The 19,983-nt window shown below is 45.1% G+C and overlaps 2 protein-coding genes across 2 annotated transcripts; one reads left to right on the top strand and one right to left on the bottom strand.

Annotated features, from left to right (window-relative positions):
- Positions 1–1,125: 1,125 nt before the first annotated feature.
- On the bottom strand, positions 1,126–10,952 carry LOC125727430 (phytanoyl-CoA hydroxylase-interacting protein). The gene is made up of 5 exons (XM_049004137.1): positions 10,612–10,952; positions 6,802–6,978; positions 3,590–3,767; positions 3,207–3,324; positions 1,126–3,046 (listed from the first exon to the last, which is right to left on the bottom strand). Exons 2-5 carry the CDS (start codon positions 6,973–6,975, stop codon positions 2,500–2,502), a joined length of 1,017 nt encoding a protein of 338 aa, XP_048860094.1. The 5' UTR covers positions 6,976–6,978; positions 10,612–10,952; the 3' UTR covers positions 1,126–2,499.
- A 2,981-nt stretch (positions 10,953–13,933) lies between these two features.
- On the top strand, positions 13,934–19,672 carry polr3d (polymerase (RNA) III (DNA directed) polypeptide D). The gene is made up of 9 exons (XM_048978471.1): positions 13,934–14,056; positions 14,537–14,715; positions 15,293–15,336; positions 16,262–16,416; positions 16,653–16,777; positions 17,551–17,731; positions 17,992–18,245; positions 18,675–18,827; positions 18,964–19,672. The coding sequence occupies exons 2-9, from the start codon at positions 14,551–14,553 to the stop codon at positions 19,081–19,083; spliced, it is 1,197 nt and encodes a 398-aa protein (XP_048834428.1). The 5' UTR covers positions 13,934–14,056; positions 14,537–14,550; the 3' UTR covers positions 19,084–19,672.
- Positions 19,673–19,983: the final 311 nt, after the last annotated feature.

The raw sequence follows: 19,983 nt of genomic DNA on the forward strand, positions 1-19,983 counted from the left end.
ATATTTTGTTTGGTTACTTAAGATTATGGTTGTCATAGTTAGCATTAGCATTATTCCCATAGAAATGAATGAGCTGTCCCCAAAAAGATATGATTACCCGACTGTGTGCGTGTGTGTGTGTGTGTGTGCGTGTGTGTGTGTGTGTGTAAGAGAGAGATTTTCACTGCAACCTTAGAGTTCCCATCTGCGACAAGGACAAAAAAATATTGCTAACTCTGGAAAGTCACGGGGCCTCCCTGCAAGAATCTCCTGGGGTTGCTGGGGTAGAGGGGGGGGGGGGGGGGGCAGAGATTTGGAGGTGGGGGCGTGATACCGCATTATAAATTGGAGCTGACAGGGTAGCTCTGCTGAAATGCCAGAAATGCATATCGGCCTGCCTCCCCTTCACCAGGAGAGACAGTCACCTGCTCCATGTGCTGAATGCAAAGACCGCAAGCTCTGCTGCCCTGCCTTTCATGCTGCCACCCCCAAGCCACTACCCCACGCTCTGATCCAGGCCGGTGTGAAGCACTGACCCGGCTGCCGGCTCTGTCCCTTTAAATGTTACTGCCAGCCTGAACATGGCTCACATCAGAGTTAATTAGCACCACCTAGTGGTTTTATTGATGAGATGATTGACGGCTTCAGATAGAGCAGGAAACTCTTCAATCGTGCTTTTAAAAACCTATAACCCTCCCACTCTGTTAACACCCCAGGGTGAGATTTGCTGTTCAACAGACCTGGTTACTGTTGTCATGGATGGTGATGTGATCTCTTTTCAGTATAGTACACCTCATCTTATTGTTAAACTGTGACTGATAAAAATAAGTGTTTTTTTCCATTTCAAGGTCATTTTGAGAGTGCGCGAGGCATTTCCTGGCGCGAGGGTAGAGCACGAAGCTAATCGCTGGTGGAATATGCTGCTCATTCCCTATGTAAAAGAAATGTGATTTCTCTGAGTCTCAGCTCAGCTTGGCATTCGTAGGAATGTGTCACAAGATAACAAACACAAATATTTAGTGTTTTACAAAATGCACTCGGCTGAAAGGCGTAGATGGCAGGTTCACGTAACATAACACGGTCAAGAATGTGTGTTTAAATAATAACTCTGATCAAGCAGACACTCCAGTATACACAGATCACAAGACTCATCCTAGCTTTATTGTGTGAATATTTGTTACGGCCTTATTGAAATACTACTGGTGGATGATGCGTCTCTGTTAGACTAAAAGTGCTCGTTAGCATGACCGATACACAGATGTCCTCGATCTGACATAAAAGCTTAGAGAAAGAGAGGGATGCTACGTCCGAAATCTACGGCTGGCACCTCATGTAGGAAGGTTAAAATTTCTACCTCGTAGATCAGATGATTTAGCACCTTGGTATGTCCGTCGCTTTCAGATTCTCAATTTCCACACAGGCAGTACAGCCGTCTGTGACATCTTTTGTCAAGAAGCCGAAGAGCTTGCTTAATGGCTGGAGGCCAGCAGATGCAAATAGATTTTATCTTTACGTTACATATTATCCTCTCTTTTTCCAAAATATAAATCACATACATCTAAACAGACTAACCATGCATGCATATATTTTGTAAGACGATGAAATAAGCATTCTGACATTCATGATTTCCTCAATGCATTTGAGTCGATGAAACCTCTGACAGTTCATCAGTCCTCTTCTGTCCATGGCTAGTGGACTATAGTCATTGTTTAAAGAATGCCAGTAGAGTTGTTTTTTTTTCTGTAAATATCTGCAGCTGCACTATGAAACAACACTGTCAAGAGAAGTTAATTATTTTGAACAGGCAGGGAGCAACAGTGAAAAATGAACAGAAAGACTGTACAGGATGCAATCTATGCATAGTATATACAGTGATACCAAATATGCGCCTGGTAGACGAGATCTGGTGCCCACATTTTGGAGGTTTATCAGTTAAGAATCTGGTGAATCGAGCAGTGAACAGTTTGGCCGGTTCCTGGGTATGTTTGCAGAGGAGGGGGAGGGAGACGCAGGTGAAAACGAAGACTTTCTGCTATGTGACCTGGTGCATGGGCACCAAAACGCGGGACAAAGTTAGGACAATTCCTAGGGCCCCAGAGTGACAGGGGCCCTAAAAAAAAGTGAAGCATGATAGGATTGGTCTGGGTTGGGGGGCCCCAATGTGCCCCTGGCCTGCTGCTTCACAGGGGGTTAGGGTTCGCATTCTAGATTTGGGAAAGGGTTGGGACTCCAGGAGTGTTATGGTTAGCAGTCACGGACAGCAGTAGTGGAGAAACACGCAACTTGATTAAGGAGTAAAACTGTAAGGTGTGTCCTTTGCTTTGAGTGATAGGAGGGAATCAAAAAATATAAAATCAAAATAAAAAATCCAGTTCTCCACCCTCACTGGATCCCCATAACCATGCACAGACACTGACAGGGCAGACTGTCTGCCAGTTTGTCAGGTTGTGTTTCATTCCCTGCTTTTGGCCTTTGACATTGTTAGAGAGATAAGCCCTCTGAGATCTCCATCCCTCTCATTCAGCGTCCAACGCTGATGTTGCACACCTTGCAGCTGGGGTCCTTTTTGGCATTGGCGGTGGACAAGCTCATCAGCTGGTGACCACTGATCTCCACCAGTGTGCCCTGGTCCAGGTGCAGTGGCTCCGTGTAGAACACCTCCAAGATGACGTCGCGGGCGTGGCAGTAAACCGGCTCCTCCCCCTCCCTCTGTGGCGGGTTGTATGTCAGGAAGGGGTTTGCCGCAAGGTCCAGCTGGGGCAAGTGGGCGTGGCAAAAGCGATCGCCCTCTGAGCCAGCAGTGGTCAGCACAAGGATGACGTAGTGGTAGGGGGTGTACATGCAGTAGAAGTCGGCAAAGTAGAGGCAGGCAGTGGAGGGGTTCAGCAGCTGAGATGCAGGGATCTGGAAACGCAGAGGGCCATAGGGCGAATCTCTGGGGGGCAGGCCAGTGTCGAACTCTGTATTACAGCTGAGAAACACTCCGTTGAGTGTACCGTTGATAGGAGAACCATGACTACCGCTGCTGTCTTTGAGGGAGGGGTACATCACCCCCGCACACGATGACCTACGAGAGAGAAAAAGAGAGAGAAGGATCACAAAAAAAGCAGAGGATAGAGGAATTGTACAATACAGAAGGGATAATGCTTATCAAAGGACTGCGAAACAGCTTGAAGCAGGTGGTATCAGAATAGATCATTAGAACCAGAGACTTTCTGGAAAGGTACCTGATATAGTGGAAGTATTCTGGGTGCTGGTTGCGGTAGAAAACGGAGAACCTCAGAAGTCTCCCGGCAGCACCCTCAGCCTTATGGAGAAGCTGCTGAAGATGGACTGTACCGTAATCTGCGATGCCAGAAACACACAGGGGGAAAAAAGCGATGCGTCAATCTCTGTGACTTGTGAGCGGTTTGCTCACATCAAAACCTGGGCTTTCAGGTTTCAGGTTGCTGAAGACTGCAGTAGTGGCAAAGATAGCAGAATATGTGGTCTTTTAAAAGCACAAGGGCAGTGTTAGTTTATAGCTCTCAGCACCCATCATCTACTCCCCATCGGCTCCTCTCTGACCTTCTCCAGAACACGGTCCCTCCAGGCTTCTCCTCCCACTAACCTCCAGTGTGGAACTCCACCACTTGGCTCCATTCTGACACCAGGTAGTCAGCCCCCTCTGGCTGCCTCACCGCCGTCTGAACCGCCACACAGTACTCGGTCCGTGGGCTCAGGAACCAGTGACCCCGCACAGCCATGGGAAGGGCACCTGCTTTGGCTACCAGCTTGGTCGGCACATCCTGTGGGGAGGGCAGGCGATTCAATCAGCATACTGGAAAAAAACTAGAGATGTATAGAGGTTTCCGTTAACAAATATAATGCATCAGAATATATATTGTTTTGATATTTTATGCTAAGTTCAGTGTTTCCACTGGTCCATGGGGACTTGTTTTTGCTCCCAAATGTGCACTGTCTGGCAGGGACCTTGGAGGGAGCAAAAACAGGCACTGGCTGTGGTCCCCCAAGGACCAGATTGGGAAACACTGCTAAGTCAACTGAGTTCCAGCTGAGTCGATGGCCTGTAAGACATTTCAAAGCTAAATAGATCTGTGCTGATTAGGTGTTTCATCAATATAATGGTTTGTGTAGAATAAAACCTTCTATTGTCTCTCAGACACTTTTTTTCTCCAAACCAGCATAAGATCTGTCCATCTTCTGAAACTGCTTGAGCCTATGGGTGCAAGGCAGGGAACAACCCTGGAGGGAGCACCAATCCATCACAGGGCACACTCACACACCATTCACACACACACACCCACTCACACACCATTCACACACACACACCCACTCACACACCATTCACACACACACACCCACTCACACACCATTCACACACACACACCCACTCACACCTGGGCAATTTGGTATCTCCAGTCAGCCTCAGCATGTTTTTGGAGTGCGGGGGGGACACTGGAGTTACCCCCGCAGTGACATGGGGAGAACATGCAGACTCCAAACACATGGAATACCAACAGAGAGCCTCAGCAGCATGAAACGACAGTGCTAACCAACACAGCACTGCACCGACGCAGCATGACACGACAGTGCTAACCAACACAGCACTGCACCGATGCAGCATGAAACGACAGTGCTAACCAACACAGCACTGCACCGACGCAGCATGACACGACAGTGCTAACCAACACAGCACTGCACCGATGCAGCATGAAACGACAGTGCTAACCAACACAGCACTGCACCGACGCAGCATGAAACGACAGTACTAACCAATACAGCACTGCACCGACGCAGCATGACACGACAGTGCTAACCAACACAGCACTGCACCGACGCAGCATAAAACGACAGTGCTAACCAACACAGCACTGCACCGATGCAGCATGACAACTGACTTGCTCAAGGATTCATTGTAACTTTACTAAGGAGCATAAACCTCTTAATTCTGTCTTTTCTGGAATTGCCACGATTTATGGTTTAATAAACAATTGTTACCAAGGGGATCCTGTTTTAATGTTGTTTTTCTGTTTATTTGTTTTTCAGTGCTTAGACCTGTATGTCTTCCTTCCAGGAAATTTATGTCTTTGCTTTGTTCTGTCCTGGTTACAGGCCCGGTAAAATTTTGGGGTAACACTTTACTTGGGTACAAACAGCATATTTATGTATTAATTAACCACAAACTAAGTCTTAGTTGCATATTGATCTTAAGTTAATTCATCATTAATGACTCGTGATGCATGTTTTATCTTAAGCAGCTACTGTATTTGTTACTATATCTGTTAATTCTGTAAAGCTTTGTGAACAACTGAAGGAATAACGACGTCATGAACAACACAAGAAATACTGACCTGTGCTTGTTCAGTATTAATGAATCCTGATGCATCTTTTATCTCATGCAGCCACTATATTTGCTCACGATTTGTACCTCAGTGTTTTCATTTTCGGCAGCCACGCAGAAACGCGGCGTCACACAGCTTTAAACAATGTGCTGTGTAGCTTTAAATTGAGATTACATAAAAGACAACAGATGTAAAGACATTTGCCTCACACCAGCACTGGCAAAGAAACAGAGGTAGTATATAGGGATGCCAGGAACTGTCACAAAAGGGAGAGTAACAAATCCGTGCAGAATCTCAGATCGAAATGCTGTTATCTTCTCGACTACCAACAAATTAATTTTAAGAAGAAGGTTTTTACAATTGAGCATAGAAGTACAGGTATCATGTCCATTTTTGCATTTCAAGACATTGTTAATAAAATTTTATCCACATCCACTATCAATAATGACCAATTCAGAACCTCCGACTGACATTCAAACTCATGGTTTTTACTCATCTTCCATGCCACATAGACGCAGTGCACGTCTGGAGCCTATCCCAGGCAGCATAAGGCACCAGGCAGGGGTGGACCTTGGACAGGACCGTCCATCACGGGGCACACAGTACCACACACTACGGGCAATTTACAGAGGCCAATTCACCTAACCGCATGTTTCTGGACTGGAGAACATGTAAACTCCACACGCCAGAAGAAGGACGGGATTCAACTAAAATATCATAAGATATCGATGAACCATTTAAAATTTCTCTTCATGAAAAATTTCCTTCTAATTCTTTAACCAGTTGACAAAATACACATTTTGTATGAACTGAACTATAGCCTATGTACTGTAAAATTCTCAGTTTTATTTACAAATCACCATGACCAAGGATTCAAATTAAATATTTATAATTCAGACTGAATCAGTTGCTGAAATTATCCATTAATTGTATTTCTTTTGCACCTTCTGGTTCGAGTCTGATCTGACAGTGCATATGGACAGAACTCAATGTAACGGAGGATCAACACAGCCCCCCTCCAGGGTCCACGGGGTTCGGCCTCCTCCACATTGTGCTCTGGGGGGCTTAAGGCCGTTCAAGAGGAAAGAAGCGACTGTGAGTCAGGGATTTATTTATTTCTGCGATTCGTCAGGCCTTTGCGCTCCGCCTTTTACTGGGTGTTGCTGGGTACCTTTCATCGATATCACTGAGTAATCTTCCTGTAACAGCACTTCAGGAAAATGCAAACTGTTTCTCCACCAACGCATTTCATTTCCAACGCCATGAAAACAATCTAGCTACACTGTGATTTGTTTCACCGCAATTATAACTCATTTCATCGTATATTTGTGAGTGCCTTTAGAAAGTGTAAAAGAATAGACGTAGACGCAGGTTTTGAGAGGATTCAATGCGAAGTAGATCGACTCTGGAAAATAAGGGAGGCACTGAGAAGAGGACGTGTGTGGCTTGGTGTAGAAGAGGTTTGATGAGGCCAAACCCTGTGTTTGAAGCGATTTGGGTCCCTGCCCTCCTTGCGACTCAGGTCGATGAAGTAGTGGGTGACGCGGCCCATGTCCTCTGGTGCCATGTCCCAGCCGATGCGGAAGGAGTCGCAGGTCACGTCGGAGATGCGGATGTTGTTTGGGGTGGAGAGGGAGTCCATCTCCGCCATGAACTGGCATCAATACATAAATACAAAGGAGTGAATGAACAAAACGACCCGATACACAAATACAAGCTGACAGGCTCATGAATTTCCATCTCCCTGCCAGTACAGCCCACCACACAGCCAGGCACAGTGAATGCCCTCACCTGCTTCTATCCTTCACTGGGGACCCATTTAGTCGGCATTTTGGGCCGGAGACCCAAACACAATAAATAAAAATGTAGACCATGTTTTTTATTAGCTGTATCTTTGAGCCTCATCATCCATGTAGCTGTCAGTTATAATTACTTCCCCCCCCAAAAAAATGTTAATGTTACTATAACCATCAGTTTTACCAGCAGAGTGGCGCTTAAGCTGTTTACATTATGAAGGAAAGACGCTGTCGCCCAGGGTCTGATCAATAGCCAATCAGCCAGGTGGCTGAGCTTCATTAACACTGGGCCCCTTTCTGTCTGGGGGGAAGGGGGTGATGTGAGTGGTGTTGACACTGACGCATGCACTGCCCCCCCTCACCAACGTTTGATGGCTCACTTTGTCTGGAAAAAAATGCCCCCCCCCCCCCCCCCCCCACTGATTCCTACTCCCGGAGTTGGACGGTGGTGAGGCGACCAGATTTGGTCACAGGTATGGCGAAATTGATGCCAGCCCCCCCCACCTGCCCACCCTTCCGACACGATTTTCTGAATGGTCTGGGTTTATTGAGGCAGCGGAGTCTCCTGGCAACGAGCTGAAAAGCCACGTCGCTCCCCACCCCCCCCTTTTCTGAGGGGCATTCCAGCCTCTGCGTATTCGCGGCCGCACACAGCAGCCCAGCAAAGTTTAATTAGCCGCGCTCTGATCCACTTCTCTTACATTTCCCTTCTTTCTTCCCCTTGTCGACCGAACGCAGCGTGTTTTTTTCCCTTTTCAGATGAGGCAGGCAGCAAAAATAGCAGCGCCAGCAGAATAAAGCCCCAAAATCCAGCACAATAGCATCACATAATGGGTTTTATGGCATTTAAGACACGGGGGTAAATTGAATCGCAGCGGAGCAGGAGGGTGATATATTTCTTTAGAGCGGGCGATCCGGTTGGACGCCCGCAGCCCTTGGGAATGTGGGCCCTTATTCACCGTTATTCACCGGCCCATCCATCGTGTTTGATTTGCCATCAGCCTCTGCCCTCGGAATCAATAACCCAACTGACGCTTTCCTAGGAAAGACTATTATCTGCTTGTGCGATCTTGACGCTGGTCCACGTCACGCCCGAGGCTGGGAGGGGGGGGGGGGGCAGCATGACCTACGAGTGCTTGCTTTGGTGTCGTCGTTCCTCTCCTCTTCTATCACTTTTCTTGCATTGCGCATCCCCTCACTTTCTGCAGGATCCTCCCCAAAAGCCTTCCACCACAACAAACCCGTTCCAGCCGCCTGGCCCCTCGTGGCCGGGGCCGGTCTCCCTCCGGAACTTTCCGTGGCCCTGAGTGTGGCGGATGGTCGTTAAGCCCAGTAACATGCGTGACGGTCACCTTCGCCGTTTACGGACTCTGCGGGCAGCTGTGGCCTCTGTTCCAGCATCTCCACATGACGCGTGTGATGTAGGGCGATTGGGGGGCCTCCCCAGAGCCCCTGTGACTCGTTCCACTTTCCAGCTGACTCCCGGCCCGTTTAGACATATGTGCACCCCAAGGCAATGCCGAAAATCTCCCTCGCTTGCAACTGTACGCTTTTCTCTGCGTATCCCCAAGCGAAGGATGGAGAAGGGAGGGAACGTTGCCATTTTACCATTAAACAAATGCCGCGAGATAAATTTAGGGCCCGATAAATCAAAGAAAATGAATAAACAACTCGGACCATTTCCTGGCAACTTTACCGCCATTAACGTGCGTTAAGTAGCTTAAATGAGCAGGTCGTGTCAGACCGTCTTCCTCCCAAGAGGCTGTAAATTATCGATGTGCGAGTAGCAGCCGTCAGGTCGGTGTGTGCCGACAGCTAGACACACTTATAAGCTCACACTTATAAGTGTGCACGCAGCCCGTGCTCAGGAATATCACCTTCAAGATTTTCAGGGCTGTGATTTCTTTTTGGGTAGAGGGCTGACCGCAGGATGTTCCGGAGGTGCATAATGATTTTGGGAGGAGGCGCCGCTGAACGGGAAGGGGAGTTGGGAGCTCTGGGGGGGCCGCCGTGGGCTGGCTCACGCTCTGAAGTGCCATTGCGGGCACCAGAGGAGTGGGGACGGTGCCTGAGGGTGCTGACCAACATGCCGGAAAGTTCCACTTTAACGGGACTTGTGTGAGTGTGTTTGTGATTATTACATTCTGGGGACCAGATGTCCCCACAATGTGATAAAAACCTGAAACTTTTCACCTTGTGGGGACAGTTTTTCGGTCCCCACATAGGTAACCTCGGTTTTATAAAAATCTGTGACTGCAATCTAGAAATGAACTTTGTTTGGTGGCTTAAGGTCAGGGCTGGGTTGGAGTTAAGGTTGCTTAAGGTTGGGGTTCGGATTAGGGTCATGCATATAAAAATGAATGGAGAGATTCCCATAAAGATATGAATATGTGGACTTTGTGTGTGTGTGTGTGTGGGGGGGGGGGGGGTTATGTATATATTACGTTACCAAATGTCCCGACAATGTGATGAAAACTTGTTATTTTTATATCGAGGGGACCATCTTTCAGGACTCCACAAAGATCTGTGAATGCAATCAAAAAAGTAAAAATGCCGAAAAATGTTGTATGGTTATCTATACTAGAGCTGGGTAGGGGTTAAGGGTGTCATTGTTGGGATTAGTGTTTTTCCCATCTAAATGAATTGGCAGTCCCTGAAAAGATATACTATATATATATATATATATATATATATATATATATATATATATATATATATATATATATATATATATATGTGTGTGTGTGTGTGTGTGTGTGTGTGTGTGTGTGTGTGTGTGTGTGTGTATGTGTGTGTTGGTAAGCTGGTCATGTCCAGAAACATTTACAGATTCAGCATATCTACACGACACACATTGAAATGAACCCCAAACAACATGTATAGATTATGTGGAAATGATGTGTACAGAGCAAAGTAGGACATCAAACACTTCAGGGTCATTCTAACTCACATTCATCCACAGTGATATTTTATTTGTGTTGCACCTTCAAATTGCCAGTGCAGACTGAACTGTGACATGAAATCATACATCCTTTCATTCTTACATAGAAAAATACACGTAGACTCCTCGCTTTCTTCATAAATCATTAAATGCCTTCCATTTTTGGCTATAAGATGAAGGAGGGTACTTGGATGTCCAGCTGCTTACTTTGAAAGATCACCTTTGTAACACCGCCTGAAGTGATGTGCGGTTAGTCATGCTGTTATATAGTGCACAGCCATACGACAAGCACAGGGGTGCACAAACAGAGCAAGCAGCCCTCCGACACAAGATACTGAGCCTTTAGAGACTAGCATATTAGCACATGGACTGCTGAACTGAAAACAGCACTTATCATAATGTAACTCAGATAACGCACGCTAAAACATCCACTCTCCTTGCATGATAATTACTTACGCCCTGCTCACTTACTTGAAGCCCCGTTCATGCAATTCTTCTGAGGCAGTGTCTAACGTAGCGCAAGGTACATATATTTTAAAAAAGCCTTTACCTTGCTGTAGCAGTGCTGCCTGTAGCAGTAGACAGTTAAAAATCCCTCTTCGAACCAGACGGGAGACCACAGAGCTAAGTGGTAAATGCTCCTAAAATGATTTTTGTTTCCTCTCTCACCCTCTTGCTTTCTTCACTGCAGTGGATGATAAATCCCTGAGGAAAAACGATTAGGAAGCAAAATAAGCGCCCCTCTCTCTCTCTGTCTCTCTGTCTCTCTCACTCTCTCATTCCCGCTCTCACTCTCTTCTATTCCACTCTCTTTCCCTCTCTCACTGTCTCTCTCTTTTCATTTCACAGAGATGGTCATGTATCTCTCTCCCTTATCACATCTCTCTCTCTCTCTCTCTTTCAGTTGTTATGTTTTTTACAGTTATGGAAACCGATGTTGACTTCACCACCACAGAGCTGCATTACCTAAATTTTGATCCACTTTGATATAACATGCTGTATAGGAATCGAGACAAAGAGCCAGTCACCTACACTTCAACCAACTTAAAAAAAAAACACTCCAATTAGGTCGACAGTAAGGACTCTCAGAAAAAACATTCAGCAGTGTTCTTGGCTCACATGTAACTGCATGTAACTCTTCACACCTCCTAGTGCCGAAACATCCATCAAAACAAAAGTGTCACAGTGGCAAAAAAAATAAAAAAAATACAAAATGGTCCTTTAGAGACAATCTGATGGCCTCTCTGTGAGTTTGCATGTATGACAGGTTGAATTGCTATAATTTTTTAGGACTTAACAAACCAATCAGATCCCCCCCCTACTGTCTTGCCTTCTGTTGGAAGTGGTGGATTGAGATGCTTGGGCCCCCTGAGGAGCGGGGAGGTTCCGGAATGCAGGGATGGCGAAGGGGGGTGCAGATGACCGCATGAGTACAACTGCATGGAGGGCCTGTTCTGTACTGTCCGGGGCTGGAGCCTGTACAGTCTCAGCAGATGCTGCACCATATGGACATTCTCCGCTGGCCGGTCGCATTGCCTCTTCATTTCCTCCGCCAATCGCAGGGATGGAACAGCACAAAGTGGCAATTCGCAAGTCGACTGCGCCGCTCTTGTAAATCGTTAGCAAATGAGCAGGTGGGACATTTTTACTCAGAGATTCACAGCAGAATGAAAATGCTGCCCCTTCATGCTGAAGGCATGAATAATCAATGATGGAACACAAATCTCTCTTAGGAGAGGAGATAAGCATGAAATGGGTCAAAGTGGAGAACAAAGCAGCAGCGGAACATGCGGCTGGAAATGATATCAACAGAGAACAGGAAGGGAAGGGAGAAGAAAAAACTACAGCATTTGTATATTAACAAGAAGCCCATCAGAGGATTCCTCATCCCAAAGCCACTAGACTGATATTACTTGCACTGACTCCAGCTATACATGGATGAGACTGAGCCCTGTGAGTTAAAATGGCGTTTCCAGGCACCTCATACACGGCAGCCATGCTGCAGCTCAGTGATCCTGCCCAAATGCAATTAAGATCGTGCCATCCGTCTTCGGACTGGGCTTGACAGTGCAGAGGAAGGACACAGGATCACTTAACAGTCATATACGCTCTTCTGACCTTCGTGGCTTAACAAAGGCCAGAGGGCATGACAGTTTGTCTTAATGTGTTTTTTATTGAATAAAGCATGAATTTAGATCTCACTATATTTGGCTGTTTATTTATTGGTATTTAATTGTTAGTTTAATATTTCTTAATGATATTCTTGGATTAATGAAATTAGCAAAAATTGATTTATTTCACTCCTACACACAACCGTCACCAGGATAAATGGTTGGATGGTGGATGATGGATGGATTATTTTGGTTCTTTCTATAAAATTCTGCTTGGGGGGGGGGTAAGGGGTGTGATGATTGCAAGTACATTTTTAAATGTATTTTGTTTAGATGTTTAATGCTGTTGATGTCTGACCCCCTGCAAAAATTCCCCACAATAATAAAATTTGCCAAGATGGGGGTCTCTCAGTGTATAATTTTAAATTTTGCATATTTAAGGGCCCCGATAAAGCACTGCCCCCTTGAATCTGCTAAGGTGTCCATGCCCCTCCCACACCCCTGGATACATTACAGAATTTCTTTCAAATCCCTATTTTAATGATATATGGCATCATGCTTCTTGTCCATGATGTTTTACATCATTCTCCGGTAAGTTTGCTGGTTATCCTGCTTGTGCCAATTGTGTAAGAAAGTGCTGTCTTCAGGAAATGTTGACAACAATTTCTTAAAGTGTTGAACTAATCCTTTATTATTTAGGATTTCTTGCCAAATAATGACAGCGAAACCAGACAAGAAAAGGAATATATTTTAAAAAATCAAACAAAAGAAATATGTGAAACAATACAGGGGAGAAAAGCAATGCAGATTATAAAATATTAACTATACAAGATTTACATTTTTATTCACATGCCTTTGATTCATACGGTTATGTGCAGATCTAATGCAGCCTTTACAAAAACAAATATGAAACGCTGTCATCCTCTTGACTTTTAAGAACATGGCAAGCTTAATGCCATCATATTAAATCACTCTACATGTAGCCTACATACAGACATTCTACATGTAACTCTGCAGCCATTCAGACTTCCTGTTTGTCTGTCTTGTGGTCACTGCCTCCAACCAGTTTCACCTCAGTTAAGTAAAAAAAAACTGTTATAAAAAAAATCACCAAAATTCTCTGAGAAATGAACACTGTTAAAATATGACTGCAAACAAAACAACTAAAATGTCAAACGTTTTGTATTTAGTTTGGTTACTTAAGGTTATGGCTGGGTATGGGTTAAGGTTGCAAACAGAGGCAGTCCTAATAGCTGTAGAGTGAATTAATAAGATGGCATTAAATTTGTAGACGTGACACGAGACAAATGTTGGTTGCTATTTTGAATCAGCTGCACGCATTGATTGTCACACGCTCCCATTCGTGCATAAATCAGGAATCACACGGTTTAGTAATTGTGTCTTTCGTAATTCTGTTCAGATATGCATGTTGAACGTCAATGAGCCACAATAACTGCCAAGGTCATTCCAGTAAATGTATTAAATACCCAGAATATCGTTATTAGAAAGTTTATTATTATTATATATTATTTTACACCCGCAGGGGGCATATGTGAGTCTCGTACAGGACCGTTCAAAACGCAAAGAAATGTAATAAAGACCTCACAATAAGCATTTTATGTGTCCATATTAAACTGCATTCTGCGTCCAGATTTAAATCATTTTAAAAACCGAAAATGTAAAAAAAAATAAAAATTAAGTTTTGACCCGCACAAATATGGCGCCTGAGCAACACGTCATCCGGGCCACGTGCTGACGCAACAAAAATGGCGGCGCTGACATGAGGCTGGGGGTGTTTGTTATTACTTATGGGGAATGTGTGAGGAGCGATAGTTACACTGTAGAAGAGTCCTAGAAGTTGAAGAAAATAAAGTTCATACGCAGGTAATTTGAAGCCGTATGATTTTGTTACCTGGCAGTTATAATAAGTGTGTAAACATAATGTTAGAGTATGATTTCGGATCTGTCATGTCATTATGCGATGCTTGAGATATATTACTGTCGGTGGGAAATGAGTAAAATTTAAAATTTAAAGAAGAATGGAGCTGATGAAGAATGACGATTCAGGCTGATTTAATACTAGTTTGACCTGACTTTCATTGGTAGACATCAGAAATGCCTGACTAATTCAATACATATCTGTTTCTGTAGATTGCTTATTTATATGGAAAGATAATAAAACGTAAATTAAGCTGTACTAATTTGCACGATGATCCGTTAACAGAATGGACTTTAAAATCACAGATAAAGCTATTAAAAAAATCTGTCTCTATCGACACCTTCATGTTAAATTAGGGAGGATAATGTAGTTTATTTAGTGGCTTGTGGTATAAGGTGCTGTGTGTGTCGTTTTTGCTATGTCAGTCCACAAAGACAGCATGGCAGATGCAGGTAATCGGGACACGAGCCAGTCCCCCAGGACACCAGTTGCCACTGGCAGTGGCAGGGGGTTGCTGGTGGGCCGCCGGCTCCCGGTCACACTGTCCCCCGGGCGCCTTCCCTCTATGCGTTCTCGGGACCTCACGCTCGGAGGGGTGAAGAAGGTAGGTCACCATCTGACACTGCAGGTTATTTGTCATTGTGTCAGTTGACCAAATTCTCAGACTTTTGTATACATCTGCATATGATATATAAAATGATAAAATATTGTACGAAAGAGGGGAGGCATGGTGGTGCAGTGGTTAGCACTGTTGCCTCACACCTCTGCGACCCGGGTTCGAGTCTCCGCCTGGGTCACATGTGTGTGGAGTTTGCATGTTCTCCCCATGTCGTCATGGGGTTTCCTCCGGGTACTCCGGTTTCCCCCCACAGTCCAAAAACATGCTGAGGTATGCATGTGTGAGTGAATGGTGTGTGAGTGTGCCCTGCGATGGGCTGGCCCCCCATCCTGGGTTGTTCCCTGCCTTGTGCCCATTGCTTCCGGGATTGGCTCTGGACCCCCCGGATAAGCGGTTTGGAAAATGGATGGATGGATGTACGAAAGATGCATTTCCTGCAGACATGTAGCTACTAAATTGTCAACAAGGATCATTTTTATTGTTAATCAGAATCGTTGCTTGGTTATTGGTATATGCATTGGCCCACTCAGGAGTGCGTTTAACCTTGTTGTTTGTCCTATAGAAAACATTCACCCCAAACATCATTGGCCGAAAAATTAAGGAAGAGTAAGTACTTTGATGATAATGTACTAGACATTTAATGATATTGTACTAGACAATGCCACTAGTTCACAACATATGGCCATGGAAAAAAATAAGAGACTACTTTTCACTTTTAGACACATCTGCATTTTTAAATCCTGGTTTAATTGTGGTTTTGCTGGTAGAAGGTTATGCTGAGCAGCAGGTTTCTAAGACAAGAACAAGGTGAAGCAGGAGACACTGGGAATGAACAGAAACCAGCCAGGTAAAAGGCAGAAGCGACTATCTAATAAGATATGACCGTTAACTTATTCTAGAGTTTCTCATGAATCATAGGATGACATGGAGTGACCTTCAAGAGGAATGGGAACCATTAAGCGTAGGTGTGAAGTGCGCTGCTAGGACAGTTCGTATCAGGGTCCGAGAAGCAGGACTGAAGACCCATAAAGCAGGGAAGACACCCTTCATCAGTGAGAAGTGGGGAAGAACCAGGCTGCAATTTGCAAACTAAAATATAATATTCACAGATGCACACCCATGAATTGAGAAATGACTGACAAAAAATTGTGCTGTGGTCTCTTAGTTTTTCCCATGGCTGTATATATATCCATTTATAGCTTCTCTATTGTTAGAATTTTTGTCGATTACAAACATCTGATATGAAAGTAAATTTTAAAGTGCTTTTCCATTCCGCTGTGGCATTGTAGGTATGTCTCGGCATGTGTATCTAGGATTTCCGTACTGGCACATTAGTAGAACAGAACAGTAAACATATCATATAACTACATTAGTCCGCATTATTAATTACTGACCACAGCCAAATCTACTTAACTCCCCCTCCCCATTTAGTATAGTATTTTTGAACATTGTCTGCAACATAATGACCCTCTCCTTTTGAACCTGAGTGATAGCTTCAGAGGAGAACGGAGAGTACTTTTTCCTTCTACAGGCAGAAAGAGGAGGGGGGGCCAAAGAGGGGCAGGAGGGAGACGGAGCGTGGCCGTCAGCGGGATGGGCGTGGCCGAGGCAGGGGCCGCCCAGAGATCATTCAGTCCCATTCCATTTTTGAGCAGGGACCCGCAGAGATGGAGTTAAAGAAGAGGGGTAAGACTTCGAGGCTCCTCTCTGTAAGGTCCACAGCCCCCAGGTTGTGATCCTGCATTTATTTTAAATGTGACTTTTTACAGCCACTAAAAGCAGCCGTTGTGGTTTCACACAATCCAGCCTTATGTTTTCCGTGAAGGTATAACTAACCTTTTTAACCATCCCACCACTTTGCTTGTGTTGTCTGGTCTAACAGCCAGTCTTAATTTAGGGGTTTCTGTCTGTGGTCTGCGTAGGTACATGGGATGGGCAGAGGGACACTCCTACCATGGGCCCCTCCCCCATTATTAACATCAAGAAGGAGAAGCGGGAGACCGAGGAAGAAACCAAGGAGATACTGCGCATGCTGGACAAGGACAACGTGAGCTCGCCCCACAACATGGCCGCCCCCTCCCATACGCCTAACGTGATTTGATGGCCCTTTGCTTGGTATCTGACTGACAAAATAGGGGAACCCCGGATGCTGATGCGATCCCACTTGCGGTGCTTTTCCACTACTACCGAGAATTGAGCCATACTAGGAAGTACAGCACGGTTCCAGCTCGCTTCGGTTTTCCACTGCAGGGGGGTCGGCTTGGTAAAGGCGTTGCCGGGTTTGAAGAGCGAAAGTGACAGAAAACTAAAGACATTTTTATTTGCTGTTCACACAGCGCGCATCACGATTTACTATGTAGTAATTTCCAGTAGCATGTCTATGAGAATCTTCATCTTATGTCAGCATCAAACACTAGCGGAATTAGCATTCGCTTGCGTAAATTTGCATTACAAACACATTATCTTCAGCCATTCTCTAGTACTTTTTTTAAGTAGGCTAAAAATTAGGCTAAAATATTGGGAATGCATCAATACGTCATGATAACTAATAAGGAATTATATATAGAATATGCCCTTTTGTCCACCCAATAATCCTCGTGTATTGGTGCCGATCACGGAATCTCAGTACATTTTGACCAATCAGATTGGTGATACGACCAGCTTGGTTTGGTCATGCTTTCGGCCCTACTAGTAAGCAGGACCATGTGATTGCAGGTACATCTTGGATAATTTACAATGGGACTCTGCCAGCTTGCAGAACGGCTCGGTTATTGGTGGCAGTGGAAAAGCTCATTGCTTACCTCTCTCCTCCTACCTTAGTTCCTGGATGACCCTCGCCTGCATAATGACTTGAGGAGCTGTCCTGTTCAGCTGCCCCTGGCTGTGTCAGGTTGGACCTTCAGGGAGGAGTCTAGCGAGGATGCTGTCAAACTCGAGAACCTGAAGAAGGAGCAGGAAGCCGATGGCATGGATGTGGATGATGCCGTGCCTAAAGTTAAAGGTTGTCCGTCTTAAGGAATATTTGTGCATGAAGACTGAATGGATATCCATGGAATCTTTCCTTCAAAGGAAAATTATCCCCACTTTTTATGTAGAAAATACAGATGGTCATATTAAAAATACTGCAACTGTCTTGTTTAAAATTACTATTGGATTACAAAGGCTGCCTTATGCTCCCAGTCTGATTTTTAATTTGGGGCAATTCGAGATCATGGTCCCCAGTTAATCAGTTGCTCACCCCTGGCTAATTTCTCCTTACAGTGAAAGAGGAACCAGCCGAGATGCAGGATGTGAAGAAGCCTGAGGCCACCTTCAGGCCCCCGCGGCTTCCGGAGCCCCATCTGCTCCCTGTGCTGCTGGATGCATGGAGCCAGTGCAAGGAGGACGAGCTAATCTTTGTGCAGCTTCCTGATTCGCTGCCTGGGCAGCCACCCACTCAGGAGGTCAAGCCAATCAAGAAAGAGGTGCAGTCACAGGATGGACAGCCGATGCTCCAGAAAGTTGAGAACAGTGAGGTGTGTGGAACCACATTATTTAACAGCTTTGTGTGTGGATGTGTAGTTTAATATGCCCATTTATCCATCCATCCATCCATCCATCCATCCATCCATCTATCCATCATATTCTACACCCTGGATACCAGTTTAATAAAGGACAGATGCCCATGCTCTCACACAGTACTCATAATAATCATACAGTATGGGTAGTTTAGAGATGACAGTTAGCCTAACTGAAGGCTTTTGGATTGCTGAGGAAATTTGAGCACCCATGGGAACCCTCTGGAAGACAGGAGAACATGGAAACACTAGAGGAAAAGCCAGATTCGAACCAGCACACGTCAGAGGTTTTAGGCCCCTGTGGTACTCTAGGAGCCTTCATACCCCCACCCAGTCTAAATGTGTGAATTAGCTGTTTGTGTGTGATTTCCACCTCATCGTGGGTAGGAGGAGCAGCAGGAAGACAACAGCTGCAGTCTGAAGGATCTGCGCGAGGGTCTGGTGGGCCGGCTGCTGGTGCGAAAGTCCGGCCGGGTGCAGCTCATTCTCGGGCACATCACTCTGGACCTGGCGCTGGGAACTCCTTGTTCGTTCCTCCAGGTGAATCAGCCGGAAAGTGTTTGCCTTCATTCCGTGAAAACGAACCGTTGTGCTTCTCAGGTTAACCGTCTCTCCAGCACACACGCACGTCACTGATGCCACCCTTACCCGCGACTCTCTCTCCCTGACTCTGTAGGAGCTGGTGGCAGTCACGACAGGGGAGGGCAGGACCGGCGATATGACTGTGTTGGGCCACATCAAGCACAAGTTGGTCTGCTCACCAGACTTTGAAGACTTGCTGGCGAACAGGGCATGAGGAGGACGTCTCGTTTTATGTGGTTCTGAAGAGGAACCTGCTTGCGGGGGATTTGGCATAGGATTATTGGACCCTTTATTCCTAGAGAATGGGGGGTGGGGGTCTTTATCAGTTTGAACTTGTTTTACGAGTTAATGAGTCGCCTACTAAACAATTCAATGCAACCAAAGTCAAAAGAACTAAGAGAATGTCTTTATTTCTTAAGGCAGCAGAATAATGATGGACTATAATTTAATATTCTCTTATTATTAAAAGCGGGTAGTGTGGTTATTTTGAAATAAGAATGCTTTTGCAAGTCATTAAGGAGAGATTTGTGCCAAAAAATGCCTATCTGTGTTGCTTGATAAAGTGGTCTTAGTAATGCCCTGGGATTGTTGAGGCATGGAGTACTTCTTATGTTATAAGATTACCCACACTACACTGGGGTTGCATATTCTGAGCTCTCCTGCCCCCAGCACTACTTGATGATCCGCTCTGATGAATGGGACAGCTGCTCGCCGTATGTGACCAGGTTTAGGTGTTGAGTGGAACTAGAATATTTTTTTAGTTTGAACAAATTTTGTTGTTAATAAAATAATCTGAGAAATTGTGTCCTTGTTCTTTGTAATTAATATTGTACTGTGCAGAAAGCCTGATATTCTTCATTTATGATTGCATCAATTTGTGCTGTATGAATAGCAGAGTACCCTTTAGTTCGGAAGTATATTTTAGTGATTTAATTTAGTTGTCTGACGCTAATTTTATAAAAGCAGCTGTGCCCTTGAATGAATAAAGAGGCAGTAAACGGTGTTGAAAAATGAAAGGTGTTTTTAACCTGGCTAGAGGTGGGATGACGATGAGTACAAATTTGGTTGTTTTCATTTTCGTACTTTTCATTATCCTGTAAGTGTGGCAATACCA

This window comes from Brienomyrus brachyistius, chromosome 2 (genome assembly GCF_023856365.1).
Source record: "Brienomyrus brachyistius isolate T26 chromosome 2, BBRACH_0.4, whole genome shotgun sequence".
Lineage (NCBI taxonomy): Eukaryota > Metazoa > Chordata > Actinopteri > Osteoglossiformes > Mormyridae > Brienomyrus > Brienomyrus brachyistius.

Coding starts and splice junctions, on each gene's coding strand:
- LOC125727430 (XM_049004137.1), bottom strand. CDS start 6,975: ATGGCGGAGATGGACTCCCTCTCCACCCCAAACAACATCCGCATCTCC. Junction 3,768..6,801: donor CAAATCGCTTCAAACACAGG/GTTTGGCCTCAT, acceptor CCCTCCCCACAG/GATGTGCCGACCAAGCTGGT. Junction 3,325..3,589: donor GGTGGAGTTCCACACTGGAG/GTTAGTGGGAGG, acceptor CTGGCATCGCAG/ATTACGGTACAGTCCATCTT.
- polr3d (XM_048978471.1), top strand. CDS start 14,551: ATGGCAGATGCAGGTAATCGGGACACGAGCCAGTCCCCCAGGACACCA. Junction 14,716..15,292: donor CGCTCGGAGGGGTGAAGAAG/GTAGGTCACCAT, acceptor TTTGTCCTATAG/AAAACATTCACCCCAAACAT. Junction 18,828..18,963: donor CTCCTTGTTCGTTCCTCCAG/GTGAATCAGCCG, acceptor CTGACTCTGTAG/GAGCTGGTGGCAGTCACGAC.